Genomic DNA, 20205 nt, shown 5'->3' on the forward strand with positions numbered 1-20205 from the left:
GAATACGTGTCCTCAGCATATACCTCAATATGGGCTTGTCAGAAAAGCTTACCTGACCCCTTACTGTTACAGTCCGAGCACGTCTTTGATGGGACAGCGGACCCCTGTCATAAGATCCTGCGTATGGCCTGCTCCTCAAACATACCCGCTGTCAGAGGATGTTTCCTTGTCCTGTTGTCTCTTCTTACTCCATGCCGAGTGTCCGGCCGGTCGGCAGTCCCCTTGCGTCCGGCCGGTCGGGAGTCCCCTTGCGTCCGGCCGGTCATATGTGCTGGTCCACTTATGCCTTCGGCCGAATGGGCTACCCGCTCGGCCGTACAATCCTGTTCAACGAGCGTCGGAACCCTGACTCCTCGCCGGGTGCCTTTGACTCCGATGGGACCTCGTTCGGCCGACCAGTCTCCTCTTCTCCGGTCGTCCATTCGGCCCTTTGACTTCCACGTGACGTTGACTTCCCTCAGAGGGGGTCTCTGTTCTTACCGCCGGATCAATTTGTATATCAATTTTGGTTAAATTTGCCATATGAATTATACATTTAAAAATGATAGAAAATTAAAATAATGTAAATACTGCCACAATTTTTTTTTTAAAAAATGAATTATAAATTAAGAAAATTCAAAAAAAAATTGAAGGATATTTTTTTTTTCATAAACTAGAGATTTAAGTAATATCTATTTTGTAAATTTATGAATAAATTATTTTTTATTTTGATCAAATTATAAAATTCAAAATTAACCATATAATGATTTTTCCCCCCTAAAACTATACACAAACAAGCATTAGGAGCAACCATTAGAATGGTGGATGAAAGTGCAGCGGATTTAAATAGATAAATTCAGCAAGAAAAATTGTATAAATGGTACTTTTGATTAAAAATTAAAATAAAACAACCCTCTAGCAATTGAGAAAAAAATAATATATCATCTTAATTTTTATCCAATAATCAATTATCATTGCAGCGACAAGAGCACAGAAAATTGGCTTCTTTAGGGAAAAGAGTATCTTGTGTTAAGTTAATTTGGACCAATAAGTAACATCAGTATAAGCTACATTCTCATTTCTTTATGCTTTACACTGAATTTAGTTGCTAAAAAATGGCAATAAAACCACTAGAACCAGGAAAGCAAAGAACAAAAAAGTAATAAATATAGACGGAAAATAAATCAAAGAAATACGTTTGCTTTTAAAAATTAGTCAATCATCAATTTGACTTGACCGAAGATATCAGGGCATCCATCCCATTTGCCCTCTTCTCTGGCTTCCCAGTAACCACCTACGTATTTATATGTGTCATTTTCCTTATCTTTCGCAAACCACCGAGGTTTCCATCCTCTTTCCTGCATCTTTCTTGCCTGCATTGACATAGTCATCAATGAGCCACCAGAAGAATCCAAACACAAAACAAGTATCAATGGTTGTCAATTTTAATAGTTGAATCGGCAATGCTAAAACAAGTACAATTCCAGTTCAGCAGAACCTCTTAGGGGTATATATTTTCAAGACAATTCGGGTAGGTAGCCTTTACTTTGTCAAGGAGATTGCTTAAGAATTGTTGGGTAGGTTCACTAAAAAAAGCTTAAGACGAGTATTTCAACAGAAATTAAGTCAAACTCTTTCATGAGAAACAAATCAAAGGTCTGAAAATTGAAAATTTGTTTGTTGCGGCAACTCAGTACTTATGGCAAGTCGTTTGGGATAAAAAGAGAATATTTCATGCTTAACCTGTCGTTGACATTTTTCAAGTCTCAATTTTTCAGCATTTGCCATTTCATACTGCCCATTCTCCAAGCACCTCTGGTCAGGTCTTAGCCTTGAATCAGTAGGTGGCAATTTTTCCTGCTCAACAGTTCAGGCAGACAAAAGAGGGAATAAACAAACCATCATATGCCCCATTTAAGCAACACCCATGGATGTGAAAAATGGATGAATGTTTCTTACCTTTAACCCAGGGGTGAGTTCATTGAGTGTTATTGCAAACCGTGTGAGATTGTATCGGGTAGGACAACTAGGAGGCCTGCTACGTTTCCACAGCAAGTGTGCTTCAGACAATGGCTCACATCCTCTACCTTTCCCAGAGCAGTCTCCATTGACATAGTGCATACTCTCGTCCCATTTACCAAATAGTGTAGCAACAGTTCTTCCATTACGATCCTGAACTATGCCTTGCACCTATAATAGTTTATGTATAGCAACTTACATTTCTGACAAGGAAAACAAATTATTCTTCATAATTTTACTATTTCATTCCAACAAAAGAGTCAGAGGGTATGAAATAAATTTGAAAAATTTGGCAACAGGGTTAATCAGAGAGCTCAAACATTCCTATGCTGCTTGGTAAATTCACTGTAACCATTCAAATCTGCGGTCAAAAGCAGCTTTGGGCCAATGCTAAAATCCTTGTACAGAATATTGGTATAATAAACATTCAATATATGGTCAGAGCCAACATTGGTTGGTGTTCAAATCCTTGCACGAGAGAACTTTAAGGCTTAAATCAAGATCATGATGTGATAGGGTATAGCAAAATTAGAGAATCATCAATAAAACTTTAAAGAATTGAAAATATATATGAAAGAAAAAAAAACACTCGATAAAGATAAGTGACATGAAATACTCTTCAGAAAGAGGAAAACTTGTGCAGGAAATGTATTGTCTCCACCAAAATAAGGATTAGGAGAATGCTCATCACCTGATGAGGATTTCGATCTATTATTGACTGTTCCTTAAACTTTAGCTTGCATGAATATTCACGATTTCCTTGTATCCGCATAATCCCATAATGATCACAGTAAAGTTTTCCTAATATAAGGTTGTAAATGGAAGTTGCCACCTGAAATCAAATAGTTTTCAACATTCGAGATGAGTAAAAAAAAAAAATGAACTTCAAATATCCCATGCAAAGGCACGGACCTTGTTCCATTGAAAGACTTCTCCATCATCAAATTCAAGGGTTAAAACACCAACAGGATCCAGTTGAATTGAACGGCCCCAAAATTTACTTTTTAAATTGCTATCACCCCAGAATTTCCATCCTTTACCTTCACAATGACAAGCAACAATCATGGGATGGTGACTGACCTGTAAAATTTTTACCAAGAATGATGGTACGTGTCTGACATTCTCACTCAAAATATTGATTGGCATTACCAAAGTGTAAAGGAAATTATCTTTAAGAACGTGATACAATATCAAAGCTTTCACGATCCCCCACAAAAGGAATCACTAGGAGAACAGAAAGAAGAAGAGTTTTTGCTGACAAGACCATAATGTTAAAAGTAATACATCAAAAGCTCAATACATGCTGGTAACCAGACCATGATTCATACACTTTCTTCTGGATATTCTGGAATGTTACAGCACAAAACCATCCTTACAAAAAGTATATTCAATGCACAAAAGTCATTCAGTATATATATTACCTTTGGACTATGCAAATTCTAGCCTCAACCTGTATTTAACATTTCCTGACAAATTAATCCTTGCGCAATTCTTTTACTCCATAAGTCTGAATGTTGCATGTAATTCAGACAAAAGATAAACATAAAAGTAGCTTACACATGACTAGGAGGCATTTATTAAGAATTTTGTTCTTAGCTATTCAAGCAAATTCATTCAGATGACATCCTTAGTCTTCTTTGAATACATTCTAACAGGTTGTACAGTCATAAACATTGGAACTACTATCACCAGGAAAATTATTTTTCACATCATCTTTTTACGTTGGCACTTTTACCCAACCTAATAGATTTACATTAAATTTAAATTTTGCCTTATCTTCCCCTTTCTGAAATTATATATTAACATTTTTTGTCATATTAGTAGTATTTATATCTTAATCAACTGCTATTGAGGTTGTTTTTGTGTCAACTCACTGTACAATCCCTTGATGATAATAGGTTGCAAGTTGCATTCGTAGCTTGTGTGAGATAATTCTTTCAAAATGATTGACAAAGCTTTTAATAAGATGGCAACAATTATGTAAGACCTATGGATTGTCACACTTGTGGTTTGTTGAGAAAACCAAATCATTTATGCCATGATTATTCCTTCACAACATGAAATGGGCTCTAATTAGTTGCATGATAGTTCTTTCTGAACCTCATAATAATAGGTGTCTCTTACAATGGATTGCTCTTGGCCAGATATTATTTTAGAAAACACCAAATAGAGACAATAAATTAGCATCTCACTTCCATTGCAAAATTATAGCTCACTCTGTTAAAGATCACACCATATATAACATAAGAGAAAATGAAGACGAGTAAAGAACATATGATATAATTTTGCTCAGATACAAGCAAAAGTATCTTTGTACATGCTCAAAATAGGGATGTACATACAATAGTCACCTATGACAGACTCTGCAATCATAAATGATCAACCTTAGGATTGTAAATATTGAACTTACCTTCTCTGAGAAGAACCTAAGGCCTTTGTCTGGATAGTCAGCCTCATAGGTCTCCCCCAACAGTGGATTAAACGGCTTGCAGGATCTGCCATCAGTTGAAGCATATGCAGAAACAGCAAAAGCAGCCACATTAAGCATCCTCATTAGTCCATTTCCCTACGGTTCCATTTGGAAATATATCAAGTTAATCAAATATAACTCTCTCGTATCAATCAGTAAACACAACCATATAGAAACATGAAAGAAGCATTAATTCAGGAAGAATAAGAGGCCAGAACAAGATTGCCTAAGAAAATTAGAGAAACAATATTACCTAAGAAAATCAGAATAGGTGACTCTCTTGGAAATTTCAGTCAAAATTAAATGATTAATAACCACAATTGGAACCTGTTAATCCACACTATTGTACCAAAAATGAGCCCAATATTTTATACAAGTATGCTGAAGTTGGGAAGTACAGAAGCAAGAATGGATTATACATTGTGATGATTAGTTATTTAGCTTATCAGGATATTGCCACGAACACATTTATTGACCAAACCAAACAAAAAGGCCATCAGAAATAAAGCCAAATTCATAGTCAAAGAACATACCATTTGCATTTTTAATTTGCATGTATATCAGGAATGAGATAAATTCTGATATTTTATAATCTATCAGTATGACTCTAGCATAGCAAACTGTTTCATACCACTCAGTGGGATATTAAATAAAGTACATATTATGACCCATTAAGAAATTGTTGGATCTAGATATGGGTTTGGATTCTATAAGAGGACATATGTTTGAACAGTGTCCGAATCTAGATGTGAATTCCTTGAAAAGAGAGATCTTTTCCTGCCATTAGTTTTACTCTGTCATCCAATAATTCATTTTAATTCATGGCAAATACTATGAAAGATGAAAAACTATGATTGGACTTGTCCGCTAACAATAATTACACGAAACAAATATTAAATGGAAGTCAAAGTTCTCAGAAATCTTAATCTGAACAAAGAACAATCCAATTGCAGCAGCGTACCACTTTACAAATGAATTTGATCATTAAACAAAGAGACACTGATTTGGCCAATAGAAATACCTATCATTTTAGATATTCACCTTTTTGCTCCATTCAGAAGCTTGGTCAAGAAGGTATGAATATTCCAAGTCCTCAAAACATTTCTGCAATGAGGAAAGAGGTTCATTGAAATACACAGGAAGGCAAACTTTGGTAAGATCCTTTCCAATATTGTCCTTAATTATTGACCAGAGGCTCACTCCTTTTTCCTTCTCAACTGGATCAGGCATTTTTTTCCGCCTGGTAACATGGGAATATTTTAATCCCTCATACTGCATTGAGGAAGAATCACTGACAGAACCGATACCATAATCATTCTGATCATCAGAATCATAATCAGATCTTTGGAAGCTAGATTCAGGGCTCTTAAAAGAGCCTGATGAGAGAAAATCTCGTGTATCAAAATATGTATTATCTTCGTCATCTGTATCTTCTTCAGCAGCATCATACATTTCATTGTCATAATCAGATTCACTTGCACTCCATTCTACGAAAGAACATATTTACAAGCAATTAAGATCGGTAGGAAGATAAGCTGACAATTGACTCATATCATGACTGATATAAACCACATAACCCGCGAGAATAGGAGAAAGATATTGCAGCCATATTCTGACAAAATATTGATTATGCATAGAAATAATATTCAAATTTCAAGTTCTGTTCTGCATAATTAATGAGCATTCCTCAAACAAGCAAAGGTCCTTCGACAGGTTTTCAATGTGATCTTTTAAAAACTATAATTTGCATTCAAGAGGAATTTCACAAATTGACAATTAGGGCATATTATTATAATAGAAAAATTGATGAGGAGAAACCACTGAAGAATTACATTCAATTGAGAAAAGGTGAATATCCAAGAAGTAAAGAAAGTCATGGATTTCTTTAACAAATGCAGAAAAAGGCACAAATGCTGCCTATGAACACTTACACACTAGTAACTGTCCAATATGTGGCAAGAATAGTTCACTTACTTGGTTAAAAATGTGAACAAACAACTGCAATGTCTTAAGCTGAGTTATAAGATTATAGTGGACAAGAATGATGATGGTTCTTTAATCCAGCCATAATGTTGACCAAAATATCACAAAGTTATTCAGGAAAATGCATTCTTATTAAGAGTGTCACCTTGCAGGACACTTGCAGGTAGTTAAAAGATCATAGTCAATGTTATACTTAAATTGATATCGAAATCCTGAATAAAATACCAAATGATTTCAGTTATTCTAGGGAAAATTTAGTTCCTGAATGAAATCCTGAACAATCAGATGATGTCTGTACTATGCAGAAGGGCATGTTTAACAAATTTCTGCAATCTACAAGTGTAGGCGTTCACATTTTAAAAATATAAATAAACAAGAGAGAGATTTGCAGGAAACCATGGCAATGGAAGTGAGCAACTTTTGGCAACAAGAAGAGAGTAATTTGAAATCTTTTTGAACTCATCAGAGTATGTCACAAAAGAAAATTAATCGATGAAAAAACAAGCCAAAGAGTCCTATCAGCAATTTGTGTACATTAATTCAAGCAAGAAAGTTTTCGAAAATAGAAGAAAAAACAAATAAGTTTATCATATAGCATCAATTGTGAAGATAATGGAAGAGTGAGATCTGATCCTGAAACACGTGATAAAGCTCTGAAGAAGCCTACAAGTATAGAGATAAAAGAAGTGACACACATTTGTCTTTTGAAGAGAAAGGAAGGCATGCATCCCACCAAAGTGATGAAAGTGGGATTAGAACCTGAGATATTGACAACTTCTTTCAAGGTCATTACCAGCTAAGCTAGTTGACACCTTCAAAGTGGCCCAAGTAAGTTAAAACTGCTTCAATTGGATCATTATTAGCACCCTAAAGAAATAAAATAAGAAACAACATTAAGAGTTAAAATGGAAAACTAGCAATATTGAGATCTTGATTAGGAACAAGCCTAGATTTCAGGAAGCTGCAGAACAAACTTATATGAGTTTATGCAGCAAGGATCACAACTCACACAAATAAATTTCTATAGAAAGATTTACCTATCTAACTGAAATATATTACTTTACCTACTGGAGATGTATAAGTTGCCAAGACAAAAGACAAAACAATCTGCCCAAATGTACAAACATCAAACGAATGGTGGATTGATTCTCTTTTATCCTCCAACATTATAATACATAAGAATTGGTTAAAAAAGAACTTTTCCTCAGGAAATCATGTAGTATAAATTATAGTGCATAGATTATACAATTATCACAATCCATCTACCATGCAACCATACCACTACATTTCTCATGTCTTGATCTATAGGCTGACCCTTTCTTTTTTGATTGCCTTTGGCTCTCATCAACAACAGTATTCTCCAAGTCAACTTTTTCTGTCTACATAATAAATAAGGAAAAAATTTCTAAGTACACACAGGTGTTGTGCCAATACTAAAAACAGTGGCATTCAGAATGATTGAACAGATAAAAATTGTCGTATTTAACAAATTTCAGAATATCAATAGGTGATAAATAGACACAAGGTTTAATATCAACTCGGGAATTCAAACTGCAGACAGAAACATAAAATAAGCACGTTCCAGGCCTCAATAATGGAGTGGTCTTAATGTGATTTTGAAATATTCCACTAGGAGGCATGGATTATCTTGTTAACCACATGCACATAGAGAGTTGTACCACAATATAGTTAATGGAAGCATGAGTATGACAGTGAACACATGATATGCATTTGACCTTCCCTTATCAAGAAATGCACAATAGAAATTGAATTTTTAATAAGGTTTTACAGTACATGAATACACAACATTGTATATTCTTGAGAATAGCGTAGTTACCTCATATGTAGCAAAAAGAATATTTCTGTTGGATGCATATGCAAGTGCTTTGATGGATTTGTTTGAATACATTAAAATTATCAAACAATTCTGAACCTGAAAATGAAAAAGAAAAGGACTAGCTAGCTGGTGTGAATGTGTGATGTTCATATAAACTTTCTGCATCCTACAACAACTTGACCAAAAAACCTTTTTTAAACCTGAAGACTTTAACCCAAAAGTTTAAGCTGCTAGGAAAATATTAATAGATAAATTTAAGATCTAACATCCTCTGCAGGGTCTAAAAATTTAGTTTCTCACTGTAATGCAAGTCGGACATCAACAGACATCATTGCACAAAGAAACCCACAATGAATAATTTAACAGCAGTAGTCAACTGCAGCACAAATGGGGTTCATCAAGTAGTCAAACTAATAACATATATTTCTCCCTGCTACAATTTGTAATGTTTTAATGGGGTCATCTTGGAATGGTTCGAATACAAATTTAGAATTGAAAAGCCTAATGATAAAAAAAAAAGTCTATAGAATCAGCTTGCTTCAGCAGCATCAATCATTCAAGAAACCTCACGAGATCAAGATGAGGCCTCAATTCTATACCAGATAAAGGAAAAGGACCAGATGTAATAAGTCCCTTTTATACCTCTAAATGTCGGAGGGTGTCGACCAGGAGGGTTTGCTTCTGCTGAAGTAGCACGAGCTGCTTGTGCAACGCAGCGAACTCGCTTCGCATGATCTGCTCGCAGTCCTGTATCGCCGTCTCACTCAGTCCATCCTCTTGCAGCCTCTTACGCAACTTCTCTGTGGACACTACCACGTTTTCGACCGGTGCCATGTGGTCACCGTTGGAAATCCTCGGGAACATGTCCTTCATCGCCTGCAGCACCTCCACCCACGCCACCCTGTCATCCCCCGTCTCCGCTCTCAAGTGAAGACGCTTGGTCCCGGAGAAAATGGAGAATCTCTTATCGTCCGATCTACTCTCCCGTATCGAGGAAACCTAAAGTATTAAAAATGGCAAAACGTCGGAAGCGATTTTGAAAAGAGCGTAAAGAAGTAAATTAGGGCTTCAACTCCCGACCTTAAGATGGACTTCGCCGACAGGCTTGCGGGTATGGTGCGAGCCACCTTTCTTCCGGCGGGCGAGCCTTCGGGCAGACTCCTCCCCGATGATCTTGGAACCTTTCTCAGATTCCTGCCTCAGGTCGATGCGATCGGGGCCGTGGATCTTGTAGAAAGACAGTACACCGTCATGTAGCACGAACCAGCGCGGTCGCCATCCCTTGCCGTAGTTGACCCACTTATGGAGAATCCCGACGATACCGTCTCCGACGATGTTGTTGAGTTGGACCTCTCGGTGGTCAAGTGGCGCGTCGTGGAACGACGTGCGGTGGGAGGCGGAGAGATCCGCGGACCTGTGACAGCGGCCTTGATCGCCGTCCGGTCCGGCAGGGGAGCGGAGGCCGCCGCCTCTATTTGCAGGAAAGAATTCTCGCCTGCGGACGTCTGAGGTAAAGGGAGGCGGCGGTAGCGGGGGTGGAGGAGGGGGCATGGCGGGTAGGGAGGGGAAAGTTAAGGAGGTCGCCGCGGCGGCGGCTGCTGCTGGAGAGACTGGAGCAGAAGAGGCGCAGCAGAATGGATTCATAGCCGGATAATGAGCCTTTTGAAGAGAGAGGCGACGGCGGCGGAGGCGACGAAGACGGCGAGGAGGACGGGAGATCGTGGCGGATGCGCGTTGACGGAGCAGTTTCGTTGGTTGGTTTTTTACTCCGCCCTGTTGCTTTCCCGTTGGAAAATATACAATATTTATTAGGGTATTCTGAAGAAACGGTGCGAATATTCATGCGATCATGCCTCTTTACATAAAACCACTCCATAATATTAATATTAACACCATCCGACAGATGTAGGTGAACACGGCCCGTTTTGCTGGGCAAAATAGACCGAAAAGAAGAAACATTAATTTGGTCGAACAATCGCTGTAAGGTTTACACGTGCAAATAATACAAAAGTAAGGAGGAGATGCGAAAGAAGCGCACGGCTCTACCGCTCTACGGACGGGGATAGGAGTTGGGTGGGTGGAGGAGGAAAAGGGTCGTTAATTTGTCCAATTGGATAAGTTAACTACTACTTTTTCCAATTGGGTCACGGAGAAAGGCAATTAATTAGTTTGGACCACGTTGCAATCGGCCGCCGGGCCGGCCGGCCAGTCCAACCAACCGGATTTATAGTTATTTAATTTGATTGAAATGGCAAGGAAAGAAAGGCACGTCTGAATTTTATTTTTCAATAATGGAAAATAAGTCAGGCAAGAGAATTTCTCGATAATTCAGACAGAGAATATTATTTTAGGTTAAATAACATTAAAACTTGACGCGACCAAAATGTTATTTCCGTGGTTGGTCATTGTCTCAGCCTGGATTATCTTAATTACGTGCCTCCCAACGACTCTCATTACAGGATCATAGTCAATTATTGATATGAAATGAGATCTCAGGTAATTTCTGCGAAAAGAATCGAGCATGATATTTTTGGTATTTGACGGTTACCGACTGGCCATGCGTCGCATCTTCCAACGTCTTAATTACAACAACGTCCTCATTATTCTTATGATTGCAATTTACGTGCCACCCTGAGATTTAGGATTCAAGTTTCAATAAAATCAAGATAAATATCTTTCTTATATGTTAATCATTATTCCAAAGGTTAGTAGTCGTGCGTGATTTACCTCCTCCATATTGACTCTAGAACGGATTAACGGAGACACTGAAGATGAACGTATTCATCCTTTTGTCACCATGATTACAATTTACGCCATTTTATTTCAATAACTATCATATCATAGCATGCGTCACGGCATTGTGGTGGAAGGGCATAGCTACGAACGTATTCATCCTTTTGTCACCATGATTGCAATTTACGCCATTTTATTTCAATAACTATCATATCATAGCATGCGTCACGGCATTGTGGTGGAAGGGCATAGCTACTAAGGTGTGCCGCCCTGCGGCGGAGCATTTTGAGTAGCTTGCTCCTCCGCCACCGCGAGTACCCCCGAACCCGAATCCCCCACCGTTCCATGCGTCAACTCCGCCCCACCCGCCGAACCCTCCGTCGCCTGCTCCTTCACCGTTGTCGAAGTAGCCGCTCCTTCGGCCTTCGCCACGCGCGGAGCTGAAGCCCCACCGCCGCCGCGATCTCACTCCTGAGTACTGGATCCCCATCGAAAATCCCATCCGTTTCGGCCGAGGGCCGCACCACCTCAGCCTCCACCGTCACCGAAATCATCGACCATGGTGGGCAAAATAGGTCAAAGGAACCAATCGATTCCCTATATTTAAGTGATCCGTTTTTAACTGCGACAGAAGATAAAGCCACGAGCGTTGCGCTAGTAATCAAATTCTATCATAGAGACAATTATTTTTTTAAAAAAATACACATTTTAAAAAGAAAATAAATTACAAAGCAAAGAATAAAAATTCGATACAAAGATATAACTGACAAATAGAAAGTATTTTGTAGAGCTAAGTGAAAATTTTGAATTGACACAACGCAAATTTAAGGTGGACGTCCAACTTAAACAAGCATTCATAAACTTAGCCATGATAGTCCTGCTCTACCTTCCCCACTCACAAAAATTCCAACCCTATTCCAACTATTCTTAGAAGCATTAAGCTTCTACGAGAGAGATAATTCTTGGCTCCGTGGACAATCTACCAACGTGGATGTACAAATTTGGAGAAGGAAACTACTCTTGCTTGTCCTCTGCAGCATCGTCGTCGTCGTCATCATGATCCCTATTCTTTTCCTTCCCATCGATCCTCACCAATCCAATGTTGCCATCGGAAGTACCTTTTGTAAGCGACTGCGCTTCTTCATCGTCCTCGCCAACTTCACCAGAATAAGCATACCTGTAGAAGAAGTTAGAAGAGTAGAACTTGCTACACAGCTTGTACTGAAGAAATAGCAGCAGTCCAGTCCTACCTTTGAGAGCTTTGAGATGGTGCCCATAAATAGCACATAACAGAGAGTAGCAAGAAAGATAGAACGTCCCAGAAAGCAGTGATGATCCATGCACTCTGCCACCTTTCACTGAATGGGTCTGTTGCTTTGAAGTAAACCTGTAGGAGAACTTGATTTAGCACAAGTTGATACAAGTTTCTACTCAACGTCTCTCAGCCTAATGATATGGCTGCCATTGATGTCAAGGTATGTGTTCAATTATTGAGCACATGATCAACATCAAAATTCAAGTTTCTTGTAAAACAATACTTCATGCTGAGAAGAGATTAATTCAGAAGAAACATAATGAGAAAATAAGATGGAAAGAGGAAGATCTTCAAAGGAAAAAAACTTTTTTTTTTTACTTTATGTCAATCAACCGTTTATCTTTTCCTCTTCTTTCAGGCTCAAACATGAGAAATATACCAGCATGAAGCATTGAACCTGATATTGGGAGAAACCTTATGCGTATCATGCACCATATTTGGCATTGGTAATTTGCATAGAAGCACAATAACTCAGTATACTAGCTCTTGCAAAGGGAATTGCTTCCCGTACCTTTCTTCGAGCTCAGTTTGATAGACAAAATTATACAAGCACATCAGCACGAATCAGTATTCTCCAGATCCAATATTCAGTGCAATTTCTGTTATAGTATCAAATGAAAATACCAAGTGTATTTTAGGGACTCTCAGAATATGTTGGGATTCATTAGGGTGGTTTTTATAGAATTCTGGATTCTGCAACTGTTAGTTTTTTCTCCTGGTATGAATGAGCAATATGAAAGAGTCTAAAAGTGTTAGATCTGTAGAGCATTGCCCTTGTTTGTTTTCATTTTATAATCTCTATCGTGTCCATCTACTAGCTGTCTGTGATATCATTTGTTATAGACAAAAAACAGGGTTGGATTTACACTCTTCTCCAGTGTTTAATCCACTCAAGAGAAACTGATTTGCAAAGTAATTAGTGATAATTTTGGGTCTATCATTATCTACAAAAGTTAACATCGAGTAGTTAGTTACCTCATACCCAATCCATGCAACTGAAGCAATCACAACAACAGCCAATGCATTTGTAAACTTCCTGTATATGTCCAGTTTCACAGTACTCTTCCGAGCCTGCACAGATACCAAGTGAAACAGATTTAGCAACTAAACAACAGTATACCCACATACTTGAAGTGATGAACATGAACTAGAGAAACAAAAACATATCTAATATAGTGCAGTTCAGTTACGGCATCACTACAAATCGATTTTCCTTGATGTACCTGTAGCTTTTCTAGGGTTCGTGAAAGCGAAGTAAAGATCCAAAGAATCAAGAAAGCATCCAAAAATGCATCCGGAAGGACAAGAAATAGTCTTGCTTTCCCTGAGATGTCATTTATTGTCCCAACATTTTCTGAGATACTGAGTAATTCTGATGCCACAAAGTATGTTACTCCGAGAAGAAGCACCTTTGTGGTTAGACCTCCTAGCGTAGGTCGTACGACACCATATCCCATAGAAACCGTAAGAATAAGAAGACGTGAGACACTTTTTCTGACAGCTCTGACAGTGACAACCCAAGTTGTTATTCCTATAGGCCTTATGCCAGTCTCATTAAAACTTAAGTACTCAAAGTACCAAAGAGTCATTTCAAACAACCCCAGAGCAATAACTAATGAAATACAATTCTGGAGAGGTAAAATATCCTTCCAGAACCGAACATATTGAGAAAACCAAATGAAACTGAGAGCCAAATACGCCAGAGAAATGAACAAGTAAAAATCCATCAATGGTGCCATCCTTCCAGGCAAGTAACCATCAGGATTTTTCCAGATTGTCTTCCCACTCATTGTGAGTCCTTTTAGCTTAGGATCACAAGAGATGAAGAACAAGTTATACATTCCAGTCTTTGTTATGTTAACCAGATCAGGAGACATCTTTGCGGATAAAAGATCTGCATTAAAGTGTGTACTAAGTATAACCGGCCAGTTTGGATCCACTAAAGATGGTCTTCTGATGACCTCTCCTTGCTTACACCCCTCAAGATTAGCAAGATCAGGAGTGCAACATATGGCCCTCTGCCCACCATATGCAGATCCACCAATATTGTCACGGTCAGCTGCCTCAAATATAATTGCCTGGATTAATCCTGTACCGTGCTCTGTGTTTGGATGCTGCTTAGCTGACTCCTTACTCCTCCAGAATGTGATGCTGCTGAACCTGCAACAATAAATCAATTAATGGATGTACATCTAGCAGTCCAACGAGAAACATAATCAATCAAAAGTGTTGAGCCTTAGAAATATCTACTTAAACAGAAGAAGAAAAAATAGTGTACTAGTTTCTTGAGCAAACATCAGTTCAATTAGCACAAACATAGGATTCAAAGTTAAAGGAAGCATAACCACATGAAGCTTTAGTTGCACAATTAGAGTTACCATGGTCAAAAAATGAATTTTCACCTCCAGAATCACTGTCAGCAATTGAATGATTATCACAACCTATTCTTATTCTATCATCTTTGTGATCTCCTTGCAAGTCTATGAGTTATACTGAGTACCAAGTCACCAGCTTATCTCTTAATTGTAACTTCATTGACAGAAACCGTTACATATCTTCCTGTCATCTGACATTTTTGGAGTTCACGGGTACTAAAGCTTAATCTGATCATTCTTACAAACGGTAAATGTTAATAGACATCCACATCTGTATCATCATCTAAAATAATCTAGTATGAGTTAGATCCAATTACTATGGTGATGGTACTTGAAGTCTTGATGGTTTCAGTTAATAAGTAAACAGTCCACTTATCAGGAGCACAAGAACCGGATTGATGTTCTAAAGAGGCAAATCCTACTATCAAAGCATAACGGGAAATCATTATAACACAGCATATAAGCACATTTCAGACCTATCCTTTCTAGCAAGCAGATTCATAATGCTTATGTTAAACTGGATTTTTTTTCCTGGCTAACTTCGGCCATATTCTAAATGCTTACATTTTTTTTTGTTGTTTTCGTTTTTTCTATCCTACAACAAACTTAAGAAAGTAATTATTCATAAATCCAAATACCCTTCAAATTTCAGAATAAAGAAGTGACAATGGCATTACATTTCTTTTTTGCCCAAGTTGCATCCTAACCTATTGGTATGAGGTAGGGTCGGAAGAAGATGAATCCTTGGCTGACATGGACCCAAGACTAACTCTAACCCTCGACTTGGTTGTACATAAAACATGTCCACTATGACCAACAAGTAGGTTTCTAAATCATGAACTTCTCAGCTGATGAGAGGAGTGTGGGTGCAATTGTCCTGGGTTGACCAGTTTGACTCAAGCTTGAGTTTTGATATTTGACAATATATGAAAATTGCAGGTGCAATTGTCCATTTAGAAGATTGTGGGTGCAATTCTCCACTGATCAAAGGTTGACCAGTTTGATATGAGAGAGTAGTCAAGTAGTCAAGGTTGACTGGATACTTGACTGGGAAAGTCCTAACTAAACGTTGGGCAAGGGCAAGACCAACAGGATGGTTGGCAGAAGAAGAAAAACCAGCTGGGTCAATGTTGACCGGACATTGGTGAGGACTAACCAACTAGGTCAATGTTGACCGGACACTTGGTGTGGAAAGTCCTTATGAATGAAGTCAGGCAGTTAGAAAGTCCTGGTGCATGAAGCCGGGCAGATGAAAAGTCCTAGTGAGTAAAACAAAACAATTGGGAAGTCCCAATGAGTGAAGCTAGGCAGTAAGAAAACCATGGTGAGTGAAATCAGGTGGAAAAATCCTAGTGAATGAAGCTAGGTGGAGAAAAGTCTGATGAGTGAAGTCAAACATTGGAAAATCCAGGTGGGTCAAAAGTTGATCGGACATTTGGTGAATGAAGCCAGGCAGATGGAAAGTTCTGATGAGTGAAACCAGGAAATTGAGAAGTTCTAGTAAATGAAGCTAGACAGTGAGAAAACTCTAGTGAGTGAAGCCAGGTGGAAAAATCCTAATGAGTGAAGCTAGGTAAAAAAATTTTTTTATTGAAGTCAGGCATTGGAAAATCCAAATGGGTCAAAGTTGACCAGACATATGGTGTTTGGAAGTCCAAGTGGGTCATGGAGGACCGGATACTTGGCACGAGGAAAAAAGTCCAAGTGGGTCAAAGATTGATACGACACTTAGTGGAGAAGTCCAGCAAATTAAGTGTGATTGAATGCTAGACAATGAGGAGTTTCAACAGATCACGATTGACCGAATATTGGGCAAGGAACCCTAGGACTCGAGTTTAGGAGCTAGGGTTGCCAAATCGCTTAAGGTATGCGATTTAGCGCGTGGTAATCGATTAAGGGATAATCTTAATCGATTAAGAGCTATTCTTCACGAAAGCACAGAATGTTGCTAAATCGATCTGGCGAATTGACTTAGCATGGCGTAAGCGATTAGAGTAATCACTTAAGGCCTTTTCTTTCAAAGTCACGGCAAGCGATTAAACAGGAAAGCTTAATTGCTCACGACGTTTCTCACGATCAAGTAGAAAGGAGCAAAATCGATCAGGTTAATCGATTCCACCCCTCTTTAGCGATTCGGCAATCGCTTAAGGTTAGAAATATAGCCATTCTGCAGATTCTGAGCAGGTTGCTGACGTGGTAATTGTTTAAAGAGAAGCTTAAGCGATTAAGGCACCCGATTTAACCCTAGAAAAGGGTTTTTCGTGATCGTTCTCCGAGAGTTCCACAATGCCAGTTCTTGAGATTTGGAGGAGACAAGTACTGCTGTATTTCCCACCTTCAAGAAGCAGATTCGAGCAACAAAAAAATGAGCAAGCTAAGTTTTCATTGGTGTAATCTTGTGTAAGATTTCATTGTATTTGTTCTTGCTCTTCTTGGTGTATTTTGTGTTGTGAGCTTGTACAAGGCTTCTCCGCCTCCGGATTGTTTTCGAGAAGGATTGTTTTTCATATTGTAGATGTGTGCACCGTGGATCATTGTATTAGTCACTTCAAGGAGGTGAATACCAAGCAAATCCTTGTGTTGCCATTGGAGGGTTCTTCCCTTTGAGGATTCCGTTGCAAATCATCTTCATTGAAGCGAGCGAGCTATCCCCCCAGCTCCCGTTGGTCCCAACAAGGAGCAAGCTCAGAGAGTCCCTAACTCTGAACTCCTCATAATCGTTTGCAACCAACCTCCCACAAGGCCCTAACGACCATGAAATCCTTCTAAAGGCAGATCAAGAAAGCCACCCTCTTTGATTGGCACAAAGAAGACAATAAAATTGTCAGTGGGATCACTAGGTTGCTACTGCAAGGGGATCACCGGCGGGTAAGTTTTGAGAGACTATAACTCTTGACTTAGGTTGAATGAGGCTCATAATATATCAAATCAAAGCTTGTTCAAAGACCTACAGTTGTTACCAAGTATAATCCATAATGGCCTGACCTTAGGCTCAAAAAACAACGTTTAAAGCCTTGTCGGAGATTCCGAAGAATTTTAGTCCTTTTTATTAAGGTTATTTTCGGTTTTTACATCATTATGGTTTTGAGACTATTTAAACATTTGCTTAGTTGATATTAGGGCATTATCTTTATTTGAGTTAATATTATTCAATTAAACCAAGAGAAGAATTTTCTGTGTTTGGCGATTTCCTATGTGTTCCTTGAAAATTCTTTGTTAGAATTAGCCTATAGAATAATCGTTATTTTGTCCGTGCATCAGTTGCCCATTTAATGCACCTGTTTTGACCGAACCAAGAAACTCACGCTTCATCATCCACATTTAAGCCAGTGTCGTAGGCACAACTCTAATGGTGGAGCTGCCTAGGATCAAAACTTCGCATTGATAGAGGATAATCTATTGAGAATTATTCACAACAATGAACCACCGTAAGAACTATAATGCCCTTGCTGTGATGATTCACTAAGATCTGCGCCTCACTACTAATTGGACATGGCAGCACCATAAGTAAAATCTAGTCAAGCTCAAATTTTGCAACCTAGCTACCCTTTTCGATCCCAAAATCAAGGATGCCTACCATCCGAAGAAATCGCATAAGATCCACCGTTGTTTCCAATTCTACGCTATTAATTCATAATTGTGTACAAATGGCCTCTTTTAGCAGTATTCGAGATTAATGCAAATGTAATATCAACAAAAGATAGAAATACAGGGAGGAGGAAAACAAATTAGATTTAGATCCAATCAGAAATTCCAGGGAAAACACGTAAAAGATCTAACTTGTGGATGTGGGCGAATCCCTTCATGCAATTCAACACCGAGAAAAAGGAAAAGGTCTTACCTGATGTAAGCCCGACCGTCACCGATCCCGTAGGGACCCCGAGCATCGATGTGGGAGGCGGCAATGCCCTCACTGCCGCCGGAAAGCAGGACCGCGTTGCCCACCTCCTTGAATGGTTCCAACTCGTAAGTGTGGATGGACCCCGACGTTCTCGGAACCGCCGCCGCTGCAAAGAGGATCACGGCGATGGCAGCGGCGAGATCCATGGAGAGAGAGAGAGCGCGCACCCGGGAAAGCGGAGGAAGAAATCGCAACTAACCCAGATAGAACGCGAAACGCGAAGATAGGTGAGATGCAATGCACAACGGTCCCCATTTGAAAACCCACTGGAAAGCAGGGTGCTCGATGGGTGCTAAATGAATAGGTGCCATTATAAATCATACGAATATTACTCACACCCACCGCTGCCGACAACTTCCGTCCCCAAACGTCACGTGGCTTGCCCTACGCTACACGATCGCCGTAGCACGAATCTCGAAGGGCGTACTCAATGGTTTGCAGCAAAAGAAAAGAATGGGGAAGCGACATCGACATTTAATCACAGCGATTACATCAGTTAGATCTTCAGTTATTTTCATGAGAAAGAGAAAGCACAACAAACGGTTGTTCCTACAACACCACACTTGAACCCATAGAGAAAACACTCCTTATGCTTCTTGAAGTTCAGTCATAACCTCACTTCATCCATCTCAAACGAAAGTCCAACGACGAAAAAACACTTTAATAGTTTTGGATAGAACATAATAGATAATGATATGGCAAATAGAGTAGGATTCTCAAAGCGGAGATGAAAATCAAAAAGATTGACTTATGTTCAGGGGTTTTTTTATAATCTCTAGAAAATCTTATTCTAGATTAGAAGACGCCTTCAAAAAGGTAGAAGATGTCTCCAGCGAGGCAAGTAAAGATAAGATTTTATCTTCGCTAACGGTTAATTTGCCCAGACTAAGGTGCCTTCAAAGGATTGAAGGCGTCTTCCATAGGTGGTTGAAGGCGTCTTCAACCCTGTTGAAGGCTCCTTCCCACAGAAAGGCACGAAGGCGCCTCCAATCATACTGAGGGCACCTCTAACAGCTTTGCAGCTCCCCGTTAGCTCTTCCGCTACACCGATCGCCTGGGTGATTTCGTCTATCCGAAATTGGGCTCACCCAGACCCATCTTCCGGCCTTCTTCTCGAGCAAGCTTCCGCTCCGACTTCTCGTCTCTCGGAAATGTCGTCCGCTCCTTTTTTGTCTGCTAGCGTACTCTTCTGCAACACCTCGTCACTCGGACACACCGAGCCCGTCGATTATCTCCCGTGTCATCCTTCTCACTAGCTATGTCTTTCACTCAACTTCCTGTGCTCCTAAGTTCCTGCACACTTAGACACAAAGTATCAAATACATACAGGACTCAACTTGACTTAGTTGATCACATCAAAACTACCACAAGATACTTACAAGAATTACGTAAAAAATTTGGAATGGATAATGCTAAAGAAATAAAAACACCAATGACAATAAATGAAAATATAGATAGTGATCCTAATAGAACACCAGTAGACCTAAAGTATTATAGAAGTGCCATAGGTAACCTAACTGCAAGCTGACTTCACATATTATTTACAGTTAGTATATGTGCTAGATATCAAACCTGTGCTAAGGAGTCCTATCT

The 20205-nt window shown here is 39.2% G+C and overlaps 2 protein-coding genes across 6 annotated transcripts; both read right to left on the bottom strand.

The window, feature by feature from the left end:
* Positions 1-1003: 1003 nt before the first annotated feature.
* LOC121996977 (oxysterol-binding protein-related protein 1C-like) lies at positions 1004-10092 on the bottom strand. Of its 5 annotated transcripts, XM_042551167.1 has the most exons (10): positions 9369-10092; positions 8931-9287; positions 7731-7830; positions 5510-5955; positions 4409-4564; positions 2911-3078; positions 2690-2830; positions 1939-2169; positions 1723-1836; positions 1004-1352 (listed from the first exon to the last, which is right to left on the bottom strand). In XM_042551167.1, exons 1-10 carry the CDS (start codon positions 9930-9932, stop codon positions 1191-1193), a joined length of 2439 nt encoding a protein of 812 aa, XP_042407101.1. In that variant the 5' UTR covers positions 9933-10092; the 3' UTR covers positions 1004-1190. The 5 variants fall into 5 exon arrangements, with proteins under 5 accessions (XP_042407101.1, XP_042407103.1, XP_042407102.1 ...); XM_042551169.1 differs by lacking the exons at positions 7731-7830; positions 9369-10092 and having other exon boundaries at positions 8931-9069; XM_042551168.1 differs by lacking the exons at positions 7731-7830; positions 8931-9287; positions 9369-10092 and adding an exon at positions 7211-7315.
* A 1689-nt stretch (positions 10093-11781) lies between these two features.
* LOC121996978 (transmembrane protein 87A-like) lies at positions 11782-18843 on the bottom strand. The gene is made up of 5 exons (XM_042551172.1): positions 18553-18843; positions 13560-14496; positions 13312-13407; positions 12272-12408; positions 11782-12198 (listed from the first exon to the last, which is right to left on the bottom strand). Exons 1-5 carry the CDS (start codon positions 18756-18758, stop codon positions 12036-12038), a joined length of 1539 nt encoding a protein of 512 aa, XP_042407106.1. The 5' UTR covers positions 18759-18843; the 3' UTR covers positions 11782-12035.
* Positions 18844-20205: the final 1362 nt, after the last annotated feature.

This window comes from Zingiber officinale, chromosome 6A (genome assembly GCF_018446385.1).
Source record: "Zingiber officinale cultivar Zhangliang chromosome 6A, Zo_v1.1, whole genome shotgun sequence".
Taxonomy (NCBI): domain Eukaryota; kingdom Viridiplantae; phylum Streptophyta; class Magnoliopsida; order Zingiberales; family Zingiberaceae; genus Zingiber; species Zingiber officinale.